The sequence below is a fragment of the Vanessa cardui genome, chromosome 16, assembly GCF_905220365.1.
Source record: "Vanessa cardui chromosome 16, ilVanCard2.1, whole genome shotgun sequence".
Taxonomy (NCBI): domain Eukaryota; kingdom Metazoa; phylum Arthropoda; class Insecta; order Lepidoptera; family Nymphalidae; genus Vanessa; species Vanessa cardui.
The window spans coordinates 3,069,632-3,093,098 of NC_061138.1; the positions used below are offsets into that span (position 1 = coordinate 3,069,632).

Sequence of the window (23,467 nt, forward strand, 5' to 3'; positions counted from 1 at the left end):
ACATGCCTCGAATTATGAACCAATAGTAAACGAATGTCAAGCTGTCAGTGTCAAGTAACTTGACAGTGGACAATCTTGACATAACAGTAACCAGACAATTCAGACATTAGTCAAAACCACGTTTATTTTTAACATTAAAAGTTTCTTAAAAGTTATTGTTGCTTTTCCCATTTACTAATTACTACAATGGGAAAGAAAAATAAAGAATCACTTGGTCGTGCTCTTATTAAAGACAGATTTGCTAAAAATCGACATCGCCGACATGTAGAAGATAATACTATGGTAAAATAATATTACTTATAATTAAGCAAAAAAAAAATGTTTTGTCATATTTTTATGTCTATCAAAACCGTATATCTTACAGTCTTAATGTTACACAACATTTAATCAGTAAATTAATTTGTTGCTATTTATTTTTGATATCTTTTATTATTATCGAAAATAGTCATTTACCCTTATTTTTCAATAGCTCCACACGACAGAGGTTCAAGATGGATATGATTGGGGCCGTCTTAATTTACAATCTGTCACAGCCGAATCTTCACTACAAGAGTTCTTGTCAACCGCAGAGCTAGCAAACAGAGAGTTTATTGCTGAAAAAATGAATGTTAAATATGTTAAATCCGCTCCCTGTGAAGTTGAACTAGCTACCTCACAACCAGACTTTGACGAACCACTCACAGTTCCCAGAAGGTATACCAGTATAATTAAATCTTATAAGAAAAAATCAAGCTTAAAATTAAGTTAATTTCATTAAATCGGTACTTTTTCCAGACCTCAATGGAAACCAGGTATTACAGCAGAAGAACAGTTAACAAAGGAGAAGGATGAATTTCTTGATTGGAGACGTCATTTAAATGAACTGCAAACCAAACTGGGTGCAGCGGTAACACCATACGAAAGAAATATAGAACTGTGGAAGCAACTGTGGAGAACTTTGGAAAAGTCTGATATAGTTCTAATACTTTTAGATGCAAGGAATCCACTATTGTTCAGGTAAAATTTTACTATAATAAAGTAAAAAAGTAATTTAAGTTCTTAGCTATGGATGGGAATTTATGATATTGTTTATACTCCCTTTGTCTATATACTGACAGAACAAAACTGTGAAGAAAAGTATTGATGTTTGATGGTGGGGTAAAGATGAAGGATTAAGTGTGTGTTTAGTGTGAGTAAATATATGTATAAGTTGCATTCCTTTATCAGTATGATATGTCATATATCAACTATTTTTGCAGATGTGCTGATTTAGAAAAATATGCAAATGAACAAAATTGCAAGATTTTCTTGTTATTGAACAAAGCTGATTTGACCACAGAGTATGGAAGAAAGTGTTGGGCTGAATATTTTGCTAAAGAGGTAAAAACTTTATAATATTTACAAACAAAAAGTGTATTAGTGTATAAACAATGCACAACCAATTTTGAGAGCTGTAATTAGACTGGCTCACTTTTCCTTCAAACTGGAAGACAACTATTCTAAGCATTGCTGTTTGACTTATATGACATGTAAATTTATATTTATATTGATCAGAAATTACAGGTTCTTTGACAAAATGTTTATTATAATATATGTTTTTTTTTCAGAACATTTCAATAATATTCTTCTCAGCTGCAAAAAGTACAAAGGAAAGAAAAATATCTGAAGAGAGTAATGAAGCTAAAGCTGTTGAGGATAATGATGATTCAGGTGCCGAGTCTGCAGAGTCTGAAGAGGAATTAGACAATCATAATGCTTTAAATGATACACAAGACGACATTGAACTGTTTAAAAGGCAATTGGGAGATATTGGTGAAGCAGTTAATGCCACAGCCAATAGAATTGATGCAATTCAAATAGCATTAGATAAGGTACTAGAAAATCTAAGAACAGATAAGCCTATAGAACCTTTTCAAAGTATAGAATTAACACTAAATAATGCAACATCAGCACAATCAACAGAAGAATCGGAAAAAATAGATTCAAATACTGTTTCAGAAGATGCTGATAAAGTAAATGAAAATATTGACCAAGTTACGAATTCACATGAAATTTTCGATCGTGATAGATTGATACAAGTGCTTAAAGAACAGAAGATTGGTAATTTGAAGAATCCACCAAGATTGACAGTCGGAATGATTGGTTACCCCAATGTAGGAAAATCAAGTACTGTCAATGTTTTGATGCAAACTAAAAAGGTAAATAAAAATAATAATTACAATCAGTCATATTCTAATAAAGCCAAATTGTTGGTCAAAGTTATCTTTAACTCCTGAAGCGAAAGCGCGTGAAGCTTCTTACTTCACTTTGCTCCAATATTAGGTGTATGTGGTAGAGATTTTCATTGGACACATGCAGACTTCCTCAAGATTTTGACCATTTTTTCTCAGATTAAGTTATTTCCTTTTCCCAACCATAGATTAATAATATTTTGTCTATCAATTATTAAGTGCAATGCTTCTATTCTTATATCTCTATTATATGCTAATCTTCTATCAGTAATTTTGTACGAAATATTAGCAAATCCTTGCATTGCCAATGTTCCACCAACCTTAAAAACAACAACAAAGGATGTTATGTACCATGTGTTTATAGTACCCTTTGTTCTCGCTGAAAAAACGTGTTAGTTAGTTAGGTAACGCACTTCCCCCACGTGGATGGAAGGGGGGGGGGGTAAGTTGGCACTCCCCGGTGCCCTGGAAACCGAGTGCGCCCCGGTACTCCGGTGTACCCACTAAAAACCACCTGTACCCTCTCTGTCTTAGAATAGCTTTCGCATGCTACCATGGTGTCTGTAGTACCTTAACTTAGAACCAAAAGACATTGATACCTAGTAGTTTTGTTTGGCAAGTAAGTATACGGTGTGATGAGAATTAATTGAGCTCCATTTTTAATATTCATAGGTTAGTGTCAGCTCAATGCCGGGTCACACGAGACACATCCAATCTCTGATATTGGACGAAGATTTGGAACTGTTGGACTGCCCTGGACTAGTATTACCGGCATACGCCGTGGCACCAGATCTCTTGCTAACGGCTGTGCTGCCCATCGATCAGGTATGTCCTACTGATATGCATGTATAGTATAATGTATATGGTATGTCCTACTGATATGCATGTATAGTATAATGTATATGGTATGTCCTACTGATATGCATGTATAGTATAATGTATATGTTGAAGTATGTAATATGTGTTATAAATTTTGTCTCTGTTTTTTTTTTTAATAATAGAAGCAATAATTTCTAAACGCTTTGTTTTTTTTTCAATTATTTCTGAACGCGTCGTTTTTAAGTAATTATACCTCGTGTGCGTACTATAATGACTTCGAAAATTACTACTGGAGTCAAAATACATCAGAAAGACTTCATCATATAATTTACTCAATGGAAAATGTCTTTCTGATGACGTACTGATAGATGTCCATTATGATGCACAATTTTTTTATAGCACAATAGCACATACTGGGCATATTTCAGTACACTTTTTTTTAAATAGAAATTCAAAAATTGTGTTGTCATCATAGTGGATATTACTGATAGACATCACAGTACGCGTCCGTTATTAAGGTGACAAATTCTCACTCAAAAATAAATCCTTGTAATACAATTGTTAACTTTGAATATTTCCGGATATGTATCTGCCGTGAATCAGGAAAGCGGTATATATGATTATATTAATACATATGTATGTTTACATTTGTAGGAATTATTAATAGTGGTACCTGGTTTATAGAAATTTGATTTCTAATAGATATATTTGGGTACTTGTGTTTTCTTTCCTCATTTATTGAGTTGTGATAAGACTGATTTTCTACAAAGTAAAGTAACAAACTGTAAGTGCCCTGCTAGGCCGAGGCTCTCCTTCCTTACGAGGATAAGGCTTGGAGCTGATTCCACCACACTGCTATACACATGTGTCAGTTTTTCTTTAAATTAGAGACATGCATGTTTCTTCACGATGTTTTCCGTCACTATTGAACACGGAACACAATTGAGACAAATGTTAATTCAGTGATGCTTGCCTGGGTGTGAACCCACAATTGTCGGTTAAGTTACACGCGTTCTAACTACCGAGATGGCCCACTCTCGGCTCTTAATGGCTTATATTTGGTGGAAGTATTTGTACTGGGTAGTAAAGTAAAAGTAAAGTAACAGCCTGTAAATTTCCCACCGCTGGGCTAAGGCCTTTCCTTTTGAGGAGAAGGCTTGGAACAAATTCCACTATGCTGAAATGCACATGCAGGTTTCCTCACGATGTTTTCCTTCACCGCCGAGCACGAGATGGATAATGATAAACACAATTAAGCACATATATATAGTGGTGTTTGAACCGTTCTTACCACTGTACTGACTGCTATAATAGTATTCAACGCATTAATAGCAGTTTAGATATTTGATAGATGATTCGTTTCAGATGCAAGCTCACGACGCAGCGATGGCTCGTCTGTGCCAGCTCGTGAGTCGATACACATTCCAGCACAAGTATGGACTACTTCTGCCGGAGTATGAGGGCAGTGAACTTGAGTACAGGAAAATATTGACTGCTCATGCATGTAAGTTTTTTTTTAAAGTATTTAAATAAACCAACAAATCATTGTGTTAAATTCACACACACACACACAAAATACAATTTATATTTAAGTGATTTTTGAAGTGACAAATTATGTATTTTATTTTAAAAAAGCAGGCTTTTCGATCATATTTTAAGTAAATATGCTCAGTATTAATATTCATTAACACACCTACCTCTGGTGATATGTACAAAATCAAAAACAAATCAAAATATACTTTATTCAAGTGGGCAAGGACAAGCACTTTTAAATCGTCATTTAACAATTAAGTGAAGCTACCACCGGTTCGGAAAGTAGATTCTACCGAGAAGAACCGGCAAGAAACTCAGTAGTTACTCTTTTTCAACATTTAAATTACATAATAAACTTTCAATATAAATAAGAATATTGGACTAAAATCCGGTACATTTTTACAATTAGCACACTTACAAATTTATTTTTTTCTAATGAGAAGATATAGTTACCATACCTTAGTTTCTAATACAATTCTATGTTTTTCCAGTTAACAGAGGCTTCATGACGGCAGCTGGTCAGCCAGACCAGTCGAGATCAGCTCGACTTTTCCTCAAAGACGCGGCCAGTGGACGCTTACACTGGGAACAGTTACCCCCCGGATACGAACCGGCCCCTGTGGATGAGCTGATTGAAGAGAAGAAAAATGAGACCAGGAAACCGACTCCCAGGGAGGCAAGAGCTGTCGAGGTAAGCAGTGTGTCACAGATTACAGTTAACATGTATTTTATTATGTTTATCCTCCATTAATTAAAAAGTATTTTATATATATATTGTGTAAATATTTAGAAAAACTAAAAAAAGTTATCATACTGAAATAAAATTTTTAGGCATAAAGTTTAATTCTTCTATCTAAGCCCTTTTTTTGGTTTTCTTTATTTTTATTTAATCTGTCTTTAAGAGTTTACCGTTACCTTTTCTGTTGCAATTGGGGACGCATTTACTAAGCTTAACAGAAAATGTCTGTTAAATTACTGTAACCTCAACAGTTAGGCTTTTCTCCGATAATGTGTCACCTCATAGTTTTATTAGTTTAAGACGAAACTGGAGTCCGTCGGGGAAGAGTTATCTAAGTCTCATTATTTAAGATTTTTCAATATAAGAAAATGAACCAAGCTCTCTGATGGTTAGTATTAAATGTGCACCAACTCTAGCTTTTTCTGGCTAGGGAAATATGTCTCCAATATTTCTTTGCGACCTTTTTTATATAAGCCAGTGCGTTGCTATAGCAACAGCCTGTAAATTCCCACTGATGGCCTAAAGGCCTCCTCTCCTCCTCTCTCGAGAAGGTTTGGAACATATTCCAATGCGGGTTGGTGGAATGCACATGAGGCAGAATTTCTATGAAATTTGTCACATGCAGGTTTCCTCACGATGTTTTCCTTCACCGCTGAGCACGAGATGAATTATAAAGACAAATTAAGCACATGAATCAGCGGTGCTTGCCTGGGTTTGAATTCGCAATCATCGGTTAAGATGCGCGCGTTCTGACCACTGGGCCATCTCGACTCCCGTTGCTATAGCTATTCGCAATGTCAATCCAATTCATTGTCATCAAAGATAATTTTGCCAAAATTGCTGAGATCCGATATTATCACGAAAACCACTGAACTTATTCGCGTTTCGTATTATTTTCCAGTACGTGATATCATAATATTTTCGTAATCCTTTAAAACTTTAGTTGCATCAAGTCACTATGTTTTTTATAGGTAAATACTGCCTTGTCATCTCTAATACCTCTCTTTTGTGAACCTAAAAAGGTTTTCACTCTCATAAATCTGCATTTGTGTTGTTCTTGTAGAAATAATTTTATGCAGCTTTGAGTTATTTAGACGAGTCTGTAAGATGAGAAAAGATAAGTGTTTTAAGTTGTTTAAATAAGTCTGTAATACATGGTAACATATAAGAAATCGACATGTTTATTTGAACTAATTAGATATAAAATCTTGACCATATCGCCGGTTGAGATTCTTGGCAAACATCACGATTTATATCTTGTACGCTTTTGTGTTTATCATCCGTTTCATTCGGGATGATTAAGATATAAACATTAGAGAACCATATATATAATATATGATAGGATAAAATAATATAATATATGTCTATGTCCATATAAGATGTCTGTAGTTTCTGCTTCGAGTAACAGCGTAATTATGTCCCATTGGTTAGAGTCGAGATGGCCCAGTGGTTAGAACGCGTGCATCTTAACCGATGATTGCGGGTTCAAACCCAGGCAAGCACCGCTGTTTCATGTGCTTAATTTGTCTTAACAATCCATCTCGTGCTCAGCGGTGAAGGAAAACATCGTGAGGAAACCTGCATGTGACAAATTTCATAGAAATTCTGCCACATGTGTATTCCACCAACCCGCATTGGAACAGCGTGGTGGAATATGTTCCAAACCTTCTCCTCAAAGGGAGAGGAGGCCTTTAGCCAAGCAGTGGGAATTTACAGGCTGTTGTTGTTGTTGTTGTATGTCCCATTTTGGGCTCATCTGTAGACGAAAATGCTTGGACTTTATTTACCGTGCTGCTGCACTTTGTGTTGTTATATTTATTTACTGCCGAACTTGCCAGGCTTTTGTGCGTACATATTTTCCTTCACAACCGAGTACGAAATTTAATATTCTAAACAATTTTTGGACCGTGTTGTGCAGGAATGTACCAACCCATAGCACTAAAAAATTTTGGTTACATTTTATGGTAAAAATCACAGTAGGTGTGGTTGTCAGGTGTTTGGCATAAAAACCCTGTTTCTGTGGAGTTCAAGCTTGCTCTATACCATATTCATGAAATTTGATTAAGTGGTTTATATGTGAAAAGCACAGAGTTACTTTCGCATTTACAATATTCGTATATATGAAAATTCAATGGCGTACTAGCCCAGCTGTCGTCCGATCTTCAGATGTTTGTGTAGCTCTCTATTCTCTGTGTCATCGATGCTCTGTCTTCGTCCATTGCTGTTGTTAAAACGTTTTTTAGAAATAAATCACGCGATTGAGGTTTTTAGCGCAAGACTTTATTAAAGAAAGTGCTCATCAACACCCACTTAAAACATTTCATCAAACAATTTTATTACGTAGTTTATCAAAGGCAATGTATTATTTGAAGATGTAGAACAACCTTGGTTTATTTTAACACAGTATTGAGGGATCTGTTTTAAATTGTTATGTTTTTTGTTTTAGGGTTGGATGAATAAGTCCAAGGAAATCGACAATACGTTCTTCGCTATGCAGAAAGGCGGCGCGCACGTGAAAGGGAAACCGATTTTGGGGTATGTATAAGAATAACCTTTTTTGGAATGTAATTTGTGATAGTTTTTTGTACAACACATTTTAAGCTTAAGCTTATAAGGGTAACTCCCTTATAAGCTTAAGCTTATGTTAATATGTACAGATGCAGACACAAATGTCACGTCGTAATGTGCGCGCACCTGCATACATATTCATGGACTCGACAAGAGTGACGAAACAGTCACCGTGACAAAAGTTACCAGTGCGCGCTAGTTCTTAAGCATTTAATTTAAAGAATGGAAGATTCCGGATTTTCCTTGAAACCGTATCGAATAAATCAATTTACTTAAAGATACGTGGACTTCTTTACTGGATGGATACATTGTAACATGTATAAGTCATTTATTGTGTAGTACGCGTCAATAATAAATCCATTAAGGGTGTTTGTAACGTTCAATGAGGATCAAAGTCTGCACCCATCGTTCCCGAGTAAGGAAACTACAGCCGAAGCTCAATCTCTCGAGATGAAAATGCGTTCGTACTGGTTTTTGAGAAAACTCTGATGGTCTCGGTCGGCATTCCTTTAACGTCCCTTTCGAGTTGCATAAAGATGTCGCTTACCTTTATATTTTAAACTGATTTTGAAAAATTTTAAACGCCCTTTACTGTAGTTCCTGACCTTCGATGATATTTCTTCGAGCATGGGACATGTTTTGGAGCAGTTTTGTAATTGCCTTTTAATGCTTCATTGTTAATTTGCTTTCTGCCATAAAGTAAAAAAAAAAAAATTAGCGAGAAACCGTGACCCGTGTCTTTTCGAACTGTTTTAATTTTCGTTAAATTCAGAAACTGCATTTTTAGTTTTTATCACAATATATCTCCTCTTTAAGCACGTCATCTAAATCAGAAGGCAAAATCATGATCATATGACAAAGGTCTTTAGTTTATCAATTGTTGAAAAAATTACATACGTTATTTTTGTATAATATATATTAAATTAATAGTCGCTCGTGGCTAGGATCGCTTTAAGGTTGTTGGTAATCATATGTCAGGCAAAAAAGCAACCTATGTCCTTCCTCAGAGTGTAAATTTCCTTCATACCAAATTTCATCAAATTCGGTTCAGCGGGGTCGTCGAGGCCTATCAAAATCGAAAGATAAAATAATTTTGAAAAGAAAAGCTCGTATGGTAAAAACCATTTTAGCGGTGGGTTTGGCGTGTACGGTTTTTCAAAAATGTTAAAAAAAACAGTTACTTGGGCATTCTCGAGCGCGTCAGATATTCATACTACGTATGCCCCAAGCGCCTCTGATAACAACGGTATACTAATCTGCCGGTTTGCGTGGTGGGGGTAGGCATATAAAGTAGTCAAAATTGCAAAAAAAAAAAAAATTACTCGAGCGCGTCAGATTTTCAGAAGGGGTGTTAAGTAGGCCACAAGGAAACTCCCTTTAAAAAAACTGACAATTTCGGCGTGACGATAGGTTACGATGAATTTTTGAAAATGTAAAAAAAAAAGTTTTTTTGAAATACTCGAGCGCGTCAGATTTTCATAGGGGAGGTTTATCTCGGTATCCTGAAAGCATATTTTCTTAATCTGACAAAAATGTTGGTGGGTTCTCTTAATCTGACCGAAAAAGGTTTTTTGGTTTCTTTTTTTTCCTTTCTTTCTCCTCTTTTCTCTCAATTCCCTCTTTTTTGCTTCAATTCTTCACTTCGTTTTGCTTACGGTACGTCCGAAAAACAATTTGAGGATCAACAGGCTATTGAATAATATAAATACATGAAACTGTACATGTTAATAATACTTTTGTATACAGATACGCGTAACTTTTTCCGAGTTCACGAAAATTGTCGAGAAGCATTAGAAAAAAAAAAATTTTGTGATATAATAAAAGTCACATAATTTAATCATCGTTATTTCATATCAATATTTTTTTAACGCCCTCAGTTTTCGAGATATACTCAAAAAACCGGGAGTTTGAGTTTTTATGATGCTTCAAGTCAAAAAGTTTTTACTTTGGACAAAAATGTAAAGAGACCTTTTTTGTGTAAAATAAAATTACCTTTTTTGTTTATTTAAACTTTTTTTTTTGCAAAATGTATTATTCGCGACTTATATGCCGCAACGCGTTTTTCGGAAGACGAAATGGCTCCTCCACACTTCCGGTCATGCGGAAACCGGCAGATTTTGTATTTTTAGTAAGTTTTAGATTATATTCTTCAAAATAAAAAAAATAAAAATCGCGCTCGAGAATGCCGGATTAACGTTTTTTTTTTTACAAGTTCGCGACCCTATAACTCGGCGGCGTCAAGGACTTATCGTCAGATTAGTTAAATTTAGTCTTAAAACACTAAAATCAACCCCCAATATCTTAATCTGACGCGCTCGAGTATTTCTTCCTTTCTTTTTCTCTTTTTTTCTAATTTTTTTTTTTACTAATCTGGTCGTCTATCCTAGGCGCGCGTCACTACATATAGAGCTAATACTTTACAAGGTTGTTCTATTAGGTCTAAGGTATCTCTCATATCTTAAACTGCCACGCTCGATGATTACCGAAAATTGCCGTATTCGCCTCCCTAACTACGACAGACATACAGAGTTCATTTAAAATTTATAATATTAATATATCATCATCCTGCTGCCCTTATCCCAATTTTATTTAGGGTCGGCGCAGCATGTCTCCTCCTTCCATACTTCTCTGTCAGACGTCATCTCACAAGTAACATTCTTTCTGACCATATCGTCTTTCACACAATCCATCCATCGTTTTCTTGGTCGTCCTCTATCCTTAATATCCATCCACACCCATGCCAAAGACCTTCCTCTCAATATGTTCCCCATTCCTCCGCATTACATGCCCATACCATGATAGCCGCCTTCCACTTAACTTCTCGGCTATCGGTGTCACTTTCAAACTTCCTCTTATGTACTCATTCCTTACTCTATCCATTCGCGTAACACCACACATTCCTCTCAGCATTCTCATCTCCGCAACATCCAATTGTCTTTCAGTCATCCCTTTTGTAGCCCAACACTCTTATAATATTAATATATATTATATATATGTTATAATAACCTACATTTACCCATACAATCTTCACATCCAAACATAAGACGGTGCACACATTATTGCGTCCGTATTTACTTTAAGAGCAATTTTCATGCTCGTTAACTCCCGGACTACTCGTAAAGCAGTTAAATTTTATGAATTAACGCTTGGCCTCGGTCCAGGGTGACTATTTCGTCTCCGGGAAGTTTATTTAGGTTTCCCTTAACTAAAATTGATAATTTTCGGACGCTATCTCTTTCATCTTAGTTGTGGAAATGTTCTCGTGAATCATGTTGATGTTTTGCAAGTGTTGATTATTTTTTTCTGATTTGACATTTGTAATTATTATATTAACTATTGGAAAATAATTAATAATAATAACCTGGGTGCCTTCAAACGTGTGAAGAGGCATCTTGCGGGCCGGCATGGCGAGGGTGACTAGTGCAGCTCATTCTTGCTGTGCGTACTAGTCATCTTCGCGTTTGGATTCCATTTCCACTTACCATCAGGTGGAGTGGAGTCATATGCCTAACCGGATATTATATATATAAAAAAATGATTATTTATTAATTATTTTCAATGTGTTCTAATTGTAATCAAACAATAATATATCTTTATTTGAAAAATATAAGCAAATTCGCTTACATATACACATTGAATATTTTTTTCAATATTCTTAATAATTTAATTAAAATATACAACTTAAATAGTATAAGGACAAATGAAATAATATTTAGTACAAATAAAATTAAAAATTTATAAAATAAATAATATGATGTTCGCTTTCAGAACTTATATATGAACTCTTTTGAGACAATATACACCTTAAAAAAAAAACAAACACTTATATTATTATTTTAATGTTTATTATAAAATAAATTTAATTATAGTACACAAATATATTTAATTATATTTTTTTCTTTTTAGTGTGACAGCGCCAACAGACAAGCCGATCGTTGGAAAACCCTGGAAACTCGAAAAGAAACATGCAAATAAAAATAAAAGAGAAAAGTTGAGAAGAGTCTACGCTCATTTAGACGAACATTAACCACAGATTTAATATTTTAAAATACAGATAATAAATGTGTAGCATTAATTTATAAATGTGAGAAACAAATGTCGGTATTTAATAAACTTTGTTACATTCAAAACGATTTTAATTTATTTTATACTGAAGTAAAGAAGAGCCGAAATAACCCGTGTAAGAAGAGATAGCTGGTTAGACCGCGTAAAGATTAACCGATGATTGCGGGTTCAAACTCATCTCGTGTTCGGTGGTGAAGGAAAACATCGTGAGGAAACCTGCATGTGTATAATTACAACAAAATTATGTCCTGTGAATCCACCAACTCGCATTGAAGCAGCGTGGTAGAATATGCTTCAAACATTCTCCTTAAGGGAGATGACTTAGCCCAGCAGTGGGAAATTACATGCTGTTGTTGTTGTTGTTTGTTATACTGAAATTGTTTTAAAGATGAGAAATTTCAACAGCTGTTTAGAATGAATGTTTCTTTGTAAATACTCTAAAGTTTACGAGGCGTAGATAAATCGAAGCACTTTGTGTCTCTCATTTCCTAAAAATCGAGTTAGTGAGAAATTATCGAATTAATACGTCATTCATTTATTCGTTCCGATGTAGCATTTTATATCTCGATAATCGGCTCTAATTCTCTTAACGAATTGTTAATTTATCGAAATCGAATAAAAACGGAATCGTTGCTGTCAGTCGCTTTCCTATTCGAAGCAGGAAAAGAGTTATACAAATGTTAGATTTACGTATTTCATACGCTTTGCTAATAACTCAGCTATATTGTGCTCTACTACAGTGCTTTACAACAGGATCCCAGAAAGCATTCAAACGCCTCTGCTGCCAAATTTAAAAAAAATATGTAAACTTGTGTGCAAAAGGTTACTATACAATTAATGAGTTTATGATCGATAGCACACCTTGGGAATGAAACGATCGGCTCCTAGCTATTTTATCTCATATTAAATTGTTTATATAATATATGAGACAAAAAAAAAAACCGCTGAGTAACTTTCGCCGGTTCTTCTCAGGTCAGGGTATTTATTTTTCCGAATCGGTGGTAGTGTTTCAATTGACCATCAATAAGAAAGTGTAATGCAGTTCTTGAATAATATATCTTTCTTTACAATGTACCATCTACACTCACCTACATACTTCCAGTTTCATTTAACTTCGAAAATTCCGATAATGATTTGCTCTCGACCAATTATATCGCGTCAATTTGCTGTTTATTTTTTTTTTTGTTTGTGATGGAATAAAAGAAACTAACACAACGTCTATTTACGGATCCCTCGAAGTTGGATCTAATATATCGGAAAATATCAACAATATAATTGTCTTCTTCCAAGTCCATGTTAGCTGCACCAGAAGAATGTATGAGAGATTCATTTGGTGTATGATGTATCCTCCTCGTCGCTTTCGTCCGCCGGAGTTGAGTTATCACATGTTTGGCCACTATTCGAACATTTCAAGCCAGTTTTTCGGCAACCGTAGGCAGCTCCGCATTTCGTTTTGCATTTGCAAGATATTATTTCCAGCAAAATTTGCGTGAGAGCTTTTAATATTAGAAAATTATTGAGTTACTTTACAAAAAATGTGGTTTTTTTTACTTAAATATATCGGAAAATATCAACAATAGGGGCAAAAGTTTGGTGTGAAAAAGGTCTGAAATTTTGTTCTCTACAAAAAAGATTTTTTCGGTTTTAACGTAAAACTTACCGTTTCCTAGATATATGCAAAAAAACGGTTTTCAAGATGGCGGCTAACGCTCGCAGTATACCCTCTGTCTCCGTCTGTCTCAATAAAAAAATGACGTAAAAGGATTTTATGCAGAGCGGACCAATTTTTGATGCTAGAATTCCAGGACTATTTTAAAACATTCTAAAGAAGGCAATCTGCTCCTTCTATGCAGAAATAACTCACACCTCACTTTTGTGGACATAGCAACGTTACAAAAAACATACATACACATAAAGAACATACATTATTAACAAATAATTTATTTATATATCTAAACCATGACGAGGAATAGCGGGCCTGCCGGGATCTGGGGGCCGTGGCTTGCGTGAGTGCTGCATAAGAGGACATTGTCCATAATCCCCTAATGTTAGCAAGCAAAATTAGAATATATCTTTAAATGGTGACCGTTTTGAAGTAGCTGATACTACGGTGTTTTAGGAATAGAATTGGATTCCAGACTTCAGTGGACTTCTCATTTATCATCCCTAAAAGGAAGACTCAGCTCCGCAACATACGCGGTTAGAAAAGTTAGACAACTAACTGATATTGATACCGCTCGTTTAGTTTATTTTGGTTATTTTCACAGTATTATGTCATATGGCATATTACTTTGGGGTAATGCTACAGATATTGAATCTGTCTTTATTTTACAAAAGAGAGCCATCCGGTTTATTTATAATCTTGGAGCTAGAGACTCTCTTCGGGATGTTTTTAACAAAGTGGGAATACTCACTGTTGCGTCGCAATATATTTACAACAATATTATGTATATTCACAGTAACATTGATCACTTTGATAAAATCAGTGATAATCATTGTATGTGCACTAGGAGTAAGGATAAGCTTATAACGCCAAGTTTCCGACTCCGCAAAGTCAATAAATCCTTCTTGGGGCAAGGTATCCGTTTGTATAATAAAATTCCGCAAAATTTTTTAACTTTGCCGTTTAGTAAATTCAAATCGTTTGTAAAAAATACATTGGTAGTAAAAGCATATTATTCGATACAAGATTTTATAGATGATAAAAAAGCGTGGAGTTAATACCTGTTGACTTCCAAGCAGGATACATTAATTGAAATAATTGTATTTAATTAACATGACGTATTTTTTAAATGTTAAAAAAGAGTAACTACTGAATTTCTTGCCGGTTCTTCTCGGTAGAATCTACTTTCCGAACCGGTGGTAGCTTCACTTAATTGTAAAATGACGATTCAAAAGAGCTTATAAAAGCCTACTTGAATAAAGTTTATTTTGATTTTGAATCGCCACGATGCTGCCCGTCATCGGCCTGTGGCATTTCCATTTTACCGCCATCAGTCGGTCGCCAGAGCATCGTTTGCTACTCGGCAGGATGCACTACGGACAGGTGAGGTTGACTTGAGGCGCTAAGATATAGTGTACGCCCCCTTACCTCCCCTGCGTCCCTTCCATCCCCTGCGCCCCTTCCATCCCCTGCGGCCCCTTCCATCCCTTTTCACCCCCTTACATCGCAAAAGTAAAGCTAACAACGCGCAGTGTTCCCAGGTGGTCAGTCACCCATCCAAGTACTGAACGCGTCCGATCTGCTTAACTTCGGTGATCGGACGAAAACCGATGCATTCAACGTGGTATGGACGTTGGCAAACGTAGTGTAGGACGTTTTCGGACACGGTGGAGTGACGATTTACTCAAGACGGCTGGCAGGAGCTGGATGCGAGTAGCCCAAGAACGATCACAGTGGCGTGCAGTTGGAGAGGCCTATGGGCTGATGGATTGATTTATATATTTTTAATATTTATTAGGATTTTGAAGATTCTATTAAAATTTAATCGTTCTTGCTTATACAGAATTAAATTTTGTAATTCTGTATAAGCAAGAACGAGCGTGTGTACGGGGCTTTAAGAAATATATTGTACTGGGCCATTTTGGCATATTGAGTGTCACAGATACTAAATTAAATTCATTAATAACATGTAACGGTAAAGATCAAAATAAATAAATATATATGGATCAATGAAATGTCTACTTTATGTGGAAAGCAAACATCGTAATTTAGTTGAAGTGGTGCTTATAAAATAAACAAAGAATTTAAACGCAATAAATTTATGTCCGACGATAAATAATGGCGTTGACGTCATTTATATGACATGAATCGTTGGGCGTTTTACCTACGTGAAAATGGGCGGGAAATACTTTGAAAACAATGAAAGTGAAGAAAAATCTCTAATTATTATCAAAATATATTTTTACACGACTGTCCCAAAAAAGGAGTGTAATGTTTTCAGGACTTATAAACGTATGCATGTGTCTTTATTCCACAATAACTTTTTATTAAAAAAAATTGCATTTTTTTATATTTCAAAATAGTTTTACTATATTATATCGCAAGGCTCTTTCGCCTTTATACAAATTTTCGTAATACCAGAGAAATGTGAATTATTCAGCCAAGTTTACCATAACTGTAAATTGTTTTTTTGTAAGATTTTTTTAGCTAAACGTCACTTTAGCTCAAATTGTTATATCTGACATACGAGTTGCGAACGTGAAATCGAGCACTTGTCTTAAATTAGCGGGCGTTATAAATCAGAAGATTCGGGCCAACATTACGCCATAGGATTCCGCGAATATTTCAACGGCTACGCACAGAAAATGTTTATATTATGAATGGCGGGCTCAGGGTTAACCTTATTAAAATACTTAAATCTGTTCGATTTTAGTGATTGCAATTTTCACACCAATAGATAAACATAGGATAAAAATGTTTCGTGAGATTCATTTCTAAGGAATTTAGTATGAAATTGAAATAAAAATAACATCGTGTTAATACATCTCAAATTCATTGATTTCTTAATTTCTAAATAAACAACTTACCTACATCATCCCTTTTATATTGGTTCAACTATTTTTTAAACTATGTATATTTTGTAATTATACCTACATCATATGCATTTGGATAATAAATAAAATGGGAAAAATCAAGAAAAAATAAATTATATGTTTTTTGAATAATATTTGAATTATTAATATTTAAGTTTACTAAATTCAGTGTAAGTGCCATAACCTAACATAACTTTTGCCACACGGTAGTGTTGTCTGTCTTGTCGTATCTTAATTGTAAAACGCGCATAAAAATCGCGCGCGGATATGTCGTGCCGTTGCTGGGTTATGACTCTGACATATTGAAAAATTGTATAACGAATATGTATTAAACGGAAATACAATTGTACACTATGCTTTTTTATAAAACAATACAATAGACAAATGATATTCCATGCACAGACCAAAATGAATATTTTTATTAACAACTTTAATTTTAGTTCATTACATTGATTTTCAAATAAAAGAAAAATGGCACATTACAAAATTAACCAATTTGATCAACTTGACCGCGTAGTATTTTTTCAGCGGCGTTTCTGACGAAGGGCACCCTGCAGAAAGCTCTGATAAAGGAGACCTTTTCACTTTGCTGTTGACATTCTATAACAATCAGCAGCAAAGCGGAAAAAGACAAATCTATCGAGAACTTTTTTTCTTCTGCCGTTTTGAGTTTATTCTTCTCATACAGAAACTCTCCAATGTTGCGCTATTAAAAAAAATTAGTCTGTAAAACATATGCTTTTATGAGATAAAAGTTATTCAGCAAACTCTTTATAAAAAAAAGTATATTAATTATTCAATATTATACATATATTTAAATAAATAAGCAAATAGTAACATATTAAGAGTACAGTCTATCAATTTAAGCACTAATTTTGTTTAAATGGAAGGCAATAACTGATAACTATATTGTACCTAAACGTTAGCACTAACAACAGTCATAATCATTCAAAGTTAGGTCTAAATCTAAATAGTAAAATAATGTGCTGCCTCACTCACCCTCTATACAGAAATAGTGTTTTTGGAAGTTTACGTTTTTATTATTTTTATGCGTCACACCACACATCATCAAATATTTGGTAAAATATAGTACTTTTAATGTTCATAATATTTATAGTTTATTTGCAATTAAATACACAGTTGAATAAATATACAAATTTAAAACATTTGTAAAGTAAGTAAAGTAAAGTAACAGCCTGTATATTTCCCACTGCTGAGATAAGGCCTCCTCTTCGTGGAATGCACATGTGGCAGAATTTCGATGAAATTAGACACATGCGGGTTTCCTTCACCGCCGAGCCAGAGACGAATTATAAACACAAATTAAGCACATATATATAGTGGTGCTTGCCTGGATTTGAACCTGCAATTATCGGTTAAGATGCACGCGTTCTAACCACTGGGCCATCTCAGCTCCTTTACCTAAAACATTTGTGATAATCCTGTATTGCATCTAACAGACTAATAATAGGTAGGTATTCTCAAAATAGTCAAGTATGCGTACAGTGTTCGACTGTAGTTATCCTCGTAATATATTGCTAAGTTTAATTTATAATGAATATTATAGTATTTGTGTGAAAGATCTAAGAATCGATAATGACGATAAATTTACTTTTAAAATTACAGCAATAAGTACCTACGCACTAGCTAATTGTTTTCCGCTGTACTTAGGACTTTTAGTTGCCTCTTGGCAAAGGATGTTAGTTATTTTAAACTCTGCTTCGTACCTATATCATTGCCTAGAAATAACATAAACAAAATTTGTGTTTATATAAATATAACGTCCAACTTCCAAAGCAGAATGTTGAAACACTTGAGTCTTGAATGTCATTTCTATTTAAATATGATTTAATTTTATATCGTACTAAATTATTTAACGTACGATGTGTTTAACCGGATATCAAATAATTAGCTTCTCCATAACTTATTTACGTAGATTCAAATATATGCGTCTATGAAAATTCACTAATGAAATAAGTATTATAAATTTTAAACAATATTTGGTGTATCTACGCGATTTAGATTTACCGACGATGATTTTTAAATTTGGAATAAAAGTATATTTTTTCCTTCTCTACATGGATTTATGAAGCACTTCCGTAGACATTGACATAAATATTACCCATTTCTTATATCAGTAATGGGTTATCGACCTTGGGAAATAAATTGTTATGTCCCTTGTGCCTGTAGTTACAATTTGTTTAACACAACATTACTAAATATAGCTCCTTGGTGGTAGAATATATATTGAGTGAGTAGTAGCAACCCAGACGAGCTTTCACAAAACCTTACGGGTTTGTGAAATCTCGTCAACACAATAATTGGGATTTAACCAAAAAGTAATATTGAATTTTTCCATAATAGCTTTCCCATTGATAAGAACTATTTGGACTTTTATACATTGCTGCAAATTACAGTGGATTAAAATAATGTAAACCCTTTCAATTTATTTTATAATAATATAGTATAATAGTAAAAGGCTGTATATTTTCCACAGCTAGGCTAAGGCTTCCTCTTCCTTTGAGGAGAAGGTAAGAAGGATATTTGACGCTGCTCCAATATGGGTTGGTGGATAAATATGTGGCAAAATTACGGTGAAATTAGACAGATGCAATTGCAATTAAAACACATATTAAGCCCATGAAACTTTAGTGGTGCATGCCTGGGTTTAAACCAGCAACTAAAAGATGTACGCATTGTAGGCACTGGGACTTCTCGGCTCCTACAGTAACACGTGTACATAAAATTATTTTTATATACACGTGTTACGAATACTCGTCAGTCATCGAACTTACAGATTTTAATCATTAGCGAATAATACTTAAACATGTTAATTTTTTATTCTGTATTATTTAATTTCTCTCTCGCTAATGAATTAAATATTATATATCGAAAAGAATTACTCGCGTTGGACAATGACATTTTTGTTCTTGTATATTATTTAACCAATAGTGGAGCAGCGGGGTTGAAGTTCAAAGAAAAACTTAGTCACAACAACACAATCATATATTATGATACATATATTGAGTAATAATTATATTTTGAAAATTAACAAATTATAGATATTTTAGAACCTTTCTGAATAAACGATACGGGAATTAAATAAAAATCTAATGTAATTCAATGATAAAGATTTCATAACTCATACGTTGTGTATGTTTGATACCGAATGTGTAGTCAGGATTCTTGAGGAAACACAAATCTTTACCTTTCGAGGGTGTAGTGGTAGAATGAACTGATGGATAGTTCTTGGCAAACGTTCAAGTAGAGAAATCAAACATTGACTCGGGAAACAAATATGCGTATGAACACATTATCCATTGTCGTGGGAGGAAGTATTCTTGGAAATAGTTGATTGATAAATAATAATTCTGAAATACTGAACGATGATTGACAGTTACGGTAATGATTTGGAGGCTCGGTTGCCGGTTTCTATTCGAATAGTGTTTATTTTTAAACATAACTTCGTTTACATTAAAATTTTTAACATTATGCCATCTAAAAAATACGACAATTTTTTTGTTATCTTTCTTTAATCGTCTTATCTCTATAAAGTTTTTCGTATAGTCGTGAGAAATTAGACTGTGCGTGAAGCAATATTGCAGTTGCATATTACGATTCTTTAATACTTTCAATGTACCTACGTACCATAATATCTATTTTATGCGTAGTTAAGTGTAAAAAAACAAACGTTGATACGAATTATAGCCATTACACACATCTTTTAATTTAAAACTGTAACATTACGATACCGAAACTCTCATAAGAACCAATTCATTATGAGACATTATGAGACACGTCGAATATAGAATTTAGACTTTAAAAACTGTTTCATAATTATTTTTTGCAATTTATTAAAGCACCATTAAACACTATCCTTATCAGTGATTTTTCAACAAGCTCTCAAGGATCCTTACATTAAATATATTAATATATACACAGGGTTATTGGTAACTCGACGTATATCCATTAGGAGGTGATAGGGGTGACTATTTGCAATAATTTTAACCCCCATATGCACAATCCAAAAATGAACCATTTTTGAGTTATCACGTTTTTTAGTTTTTTTCAAAATTTGTCAAAAATGTAACTTCAAAAATTTATTTAAAAAAAAGTTTCAATTAAAATATATTTTTTTCTTTTGTTTTATGTTACATGTTTAATGTTATATGTAATCTATATATACAGGGTTATTGGTAACTCGGCATATATCCGCTAGGAGGTGATAGGGGTGACTATTTGCAATAATTTTAACCCCTATATGCATACTCCAAAAGTTAACCATTTTTGAGTTATCACGTTTTTTAGCTTTTTTCAAAATTTGTCAAAAATGCAACTTCCAAAATGTATTTAAAAAAAGTATCAATTAAAATATTTTTTTTCCATTGTTTTATAAAAACGATTAAACATTGAATGTCTGTCAAAATTTAAGCAATAATTATCGGTCCAAATTTAAAATGTAAAAAAAGAAAGAAATTATGAGAAAACTCAAAAATGGTTTACTTTTGGATTATGCATATAGGGGTTAAAATTATTGCAAATAGTCACCCCTATCACCTCCTAACGGATATACGTCGAGTTACCAATAACCTTTCATATAATAAAATACTATATTTACGTCTGCAAGAGACATACAGAAATAATGTTTAAATATCAAAGCAAAAAAATGTATCTTTCATACATATGGTTTTTATATCGAGCTTGTTAAAATATGCATCGTTTTACAAACAGCGAAACGAGCAGTTTATCAGGTCATAAAGTTAAAAGAATTCGCATTGAGTTTTATAGAACAAAGAAAGATGTTTTATCACCGGTATTTATTAAAACAGACAATTTAATGAGCTGCCGAAAAAATAATACAGTATAATGTCGTCGTCGGGAAGTTTATTTGGTTGTGACGAAGAATCACGTCGACTTTCACGAGTTTCACGACTAATTTAATTCAATTAATGTTTACGATTTGTCTCCAGGAAATTCGAGCCAGAGGCGTTGTTGCAATTCGACCTCTTTCTGACGACTTAGGGTGATTTTATTTTCGTTTAAAAGAGGTCGGTCCTTGTTTAAAAAGTCTAAATTTATTTGTAACGAATGACAAATTTCATATACTTGAAATTAAATTTCGACGAACGCATGAACGTGAAATTTATTAGAATTAACATTTACGCAGAAAGATATGGGCTTAACTTTTAGTAGTAATTTTTTTAGTTAAAGTTCATAGAATTTATTTATAACTTATATAAATTAAATCTTATGTCAATTTGACTTCAAGTGCGGACTTATTTCAGCATTTGGGAAAATATATTATGTAGTAACACTTACAGTTAGTTTAATTTCTATTTCATGTTTTTTAATTTTTTATTTGTGTTTACATAGACATATCCGTGTCTTCGGTGTATCTGCACTTTGTATTTTTTATTTTAGTGTACTATGTTTTAAATGGCACTAATCTTGACAGTTTAAAAACATAATTTCAAATGCTGGTCTGCATTTATTTATATCAATAAGCATAGCGCTTCACACTAAAATTACAAATAAAATAGGACTTGAGCTTTGAGTTACATGTTTAATGTTATACGTAATCTATATAAAATAACAAGTCCTGACTGACTGATTCATCATCGCCGAGCGTAAACTATTAAAGTTAGGGCCTTGAAAATTGGTAAGTAGGATGGATTTATTGAGTAGGCGCCCACTAAGGAATTTTGGAAATTCTACCTCTAAGGGGTGAAATAGGGGTGTCATTTTTTAAGTTAAAAGCATGAAATTTTATTTTTGGACTACAGATTAAAAATAAGTCGATATCTATTTCAGCATTTTTGGATATTCTATCTCTAAACGGGTGAAATAAGGGTTGAAAGCTTGAATGGTCGTGCGTCATTTTTTTAAGTTAGGGACATAAAATTTTATTTTTAAATACTGATTAAAAATAAGTCGATACTTATTTCAATGTTTCTGGATGTTCCAGCCTTATAGGGTGAAAAAGGGTTCCGTTTATAAGTTAATCTGAAGGACCGCTGTCTTTGAAGTTAGAAACATGAAACTATATTTTTGGGAAACTGGTTAGAAATTTTAGGAGCCGAGATGGCCCAGTGGTTAGAACATGTGCATCTTAACCGATGATTTGGATGGTTCAAACGCAGGCAAGCACCACCGAATATTCACATGCTTAATTTGTGTTTACACTGCATCTTGAACTTGAATGAAAACATCGTGAGGTAACCTGCATCTGTGAGGAAACATGTATGTAATTTCATAGAAATTCTGCCACATAAGTATGCCACCAACCCGGATTTTATGAGCGCAGTAGAATATGTTCCAAATCTTCTCTTCAAAGGGTGAGGAGGCCGTAGCTCATCAGTGAGAAATTTACATTGTTGTTGTTGCTAGTTAGAAATGAGTAGATATTTATTAAAGCGTTATTGGAAATTCTACCCTAAGGGTTGAAATAGAAGTTGAAATTTCGTATATATGTTAATCTTGAGATCCGTCATTTTTAAGTTAGAATATTGTGGTGCCAATAATATTACTGAGTGATTTAAGACCTCCATATACAATGGCACTAGACTAATAATTACGGCACTTCATCGGAATGTGATAGGGGCTGCAGTTATCACTTGATAATAGATGGATAGATGAGAAATAGTGTCATATATATCTTTTAAGTTAAACAGAGTACAGTTTGCGCTTAAAGTCAATGAAAAAAGCACAAGATGGAATCTTTAAAATTGACTGCATGGAATTGAATGAACCACCAGGGTTCTTTACAAAGAGGTCTTAAATTAATGTAATATTTTAAATTAGTCTGTTAAGTTGTTTATAACCATATTATACGCGAGCAAAGCCGCGTGCAACAGCTAGTAATAATATAAAATACATAAAGAATAATTTCCTGAGAAGACGAATTTATCTAATAGGGTATTCTAAAGTGTTTGAAATAATACTTTGAAATGTTGTATATCCTCATAAAAAACGGTCCGTATTTGCCGCACTTACGTCA

The 23,467-nt window shown here is 33.8% G+C and overlaps 1 protein-coding gene across 1 annotated transcript; it reads left to right on the plus strand.

The window, feature by feature from the left end:
* Positions 1 to 79: 79 nt before the first annotated feature.
* Positions 80 to 11,989, plus strand: LOC124536271 (large subunit GTPase 1 homolog). The gene is made up of 10 exons (XM_047112778.1): positions 80 to 282; positions 470 to 693; positions 775 to 996; positions 1,239 to 1,359; positions 1,587 to 2,177; positions 2,883 to 3,035; positions 4,395 to 4,533; positions 5,054 to 5,253; positions 7,748 to 7,836; positions 11,776 to 11,989. The coding sequence occupies exons 1-10, from the start codon at positions 187 to 189 to the stop codon at positions 11,894 to 11,896; spliced, it is 1,956 nt and encodes a 651-aa protein (XP_046968734.1). The 5' UTR covers positions 80 to 186; the 3' UTR covers positions 11,897 to 11,989.
* The last annotated feature ends 11,478 nt before the right edge of the window (positions 11,990 to 23,467 follow it).

Coding starts and splice junctions, on each gene's coding strand:
- LOC124536271 (XM_047112778.1), top strand. CDS start 187: ATGGGAAAGAAAAATAAAGAATCACTTGGTCGTGCTCTTATTAAAGAC. Junction 283..469: donor ATGTAGAAGATAATACTATG/GTAAAATAATAT, acceptor ATTTTTCAATAG/CTCCACACGACAGAGGTTCA. Junction 1,360..1,586: donor CTGAATATTTTGCTAAAGAG/GTAAAAACTTTA, acceptor TTTTTTTTTCAG/AACATTTCAATAATATTCTT.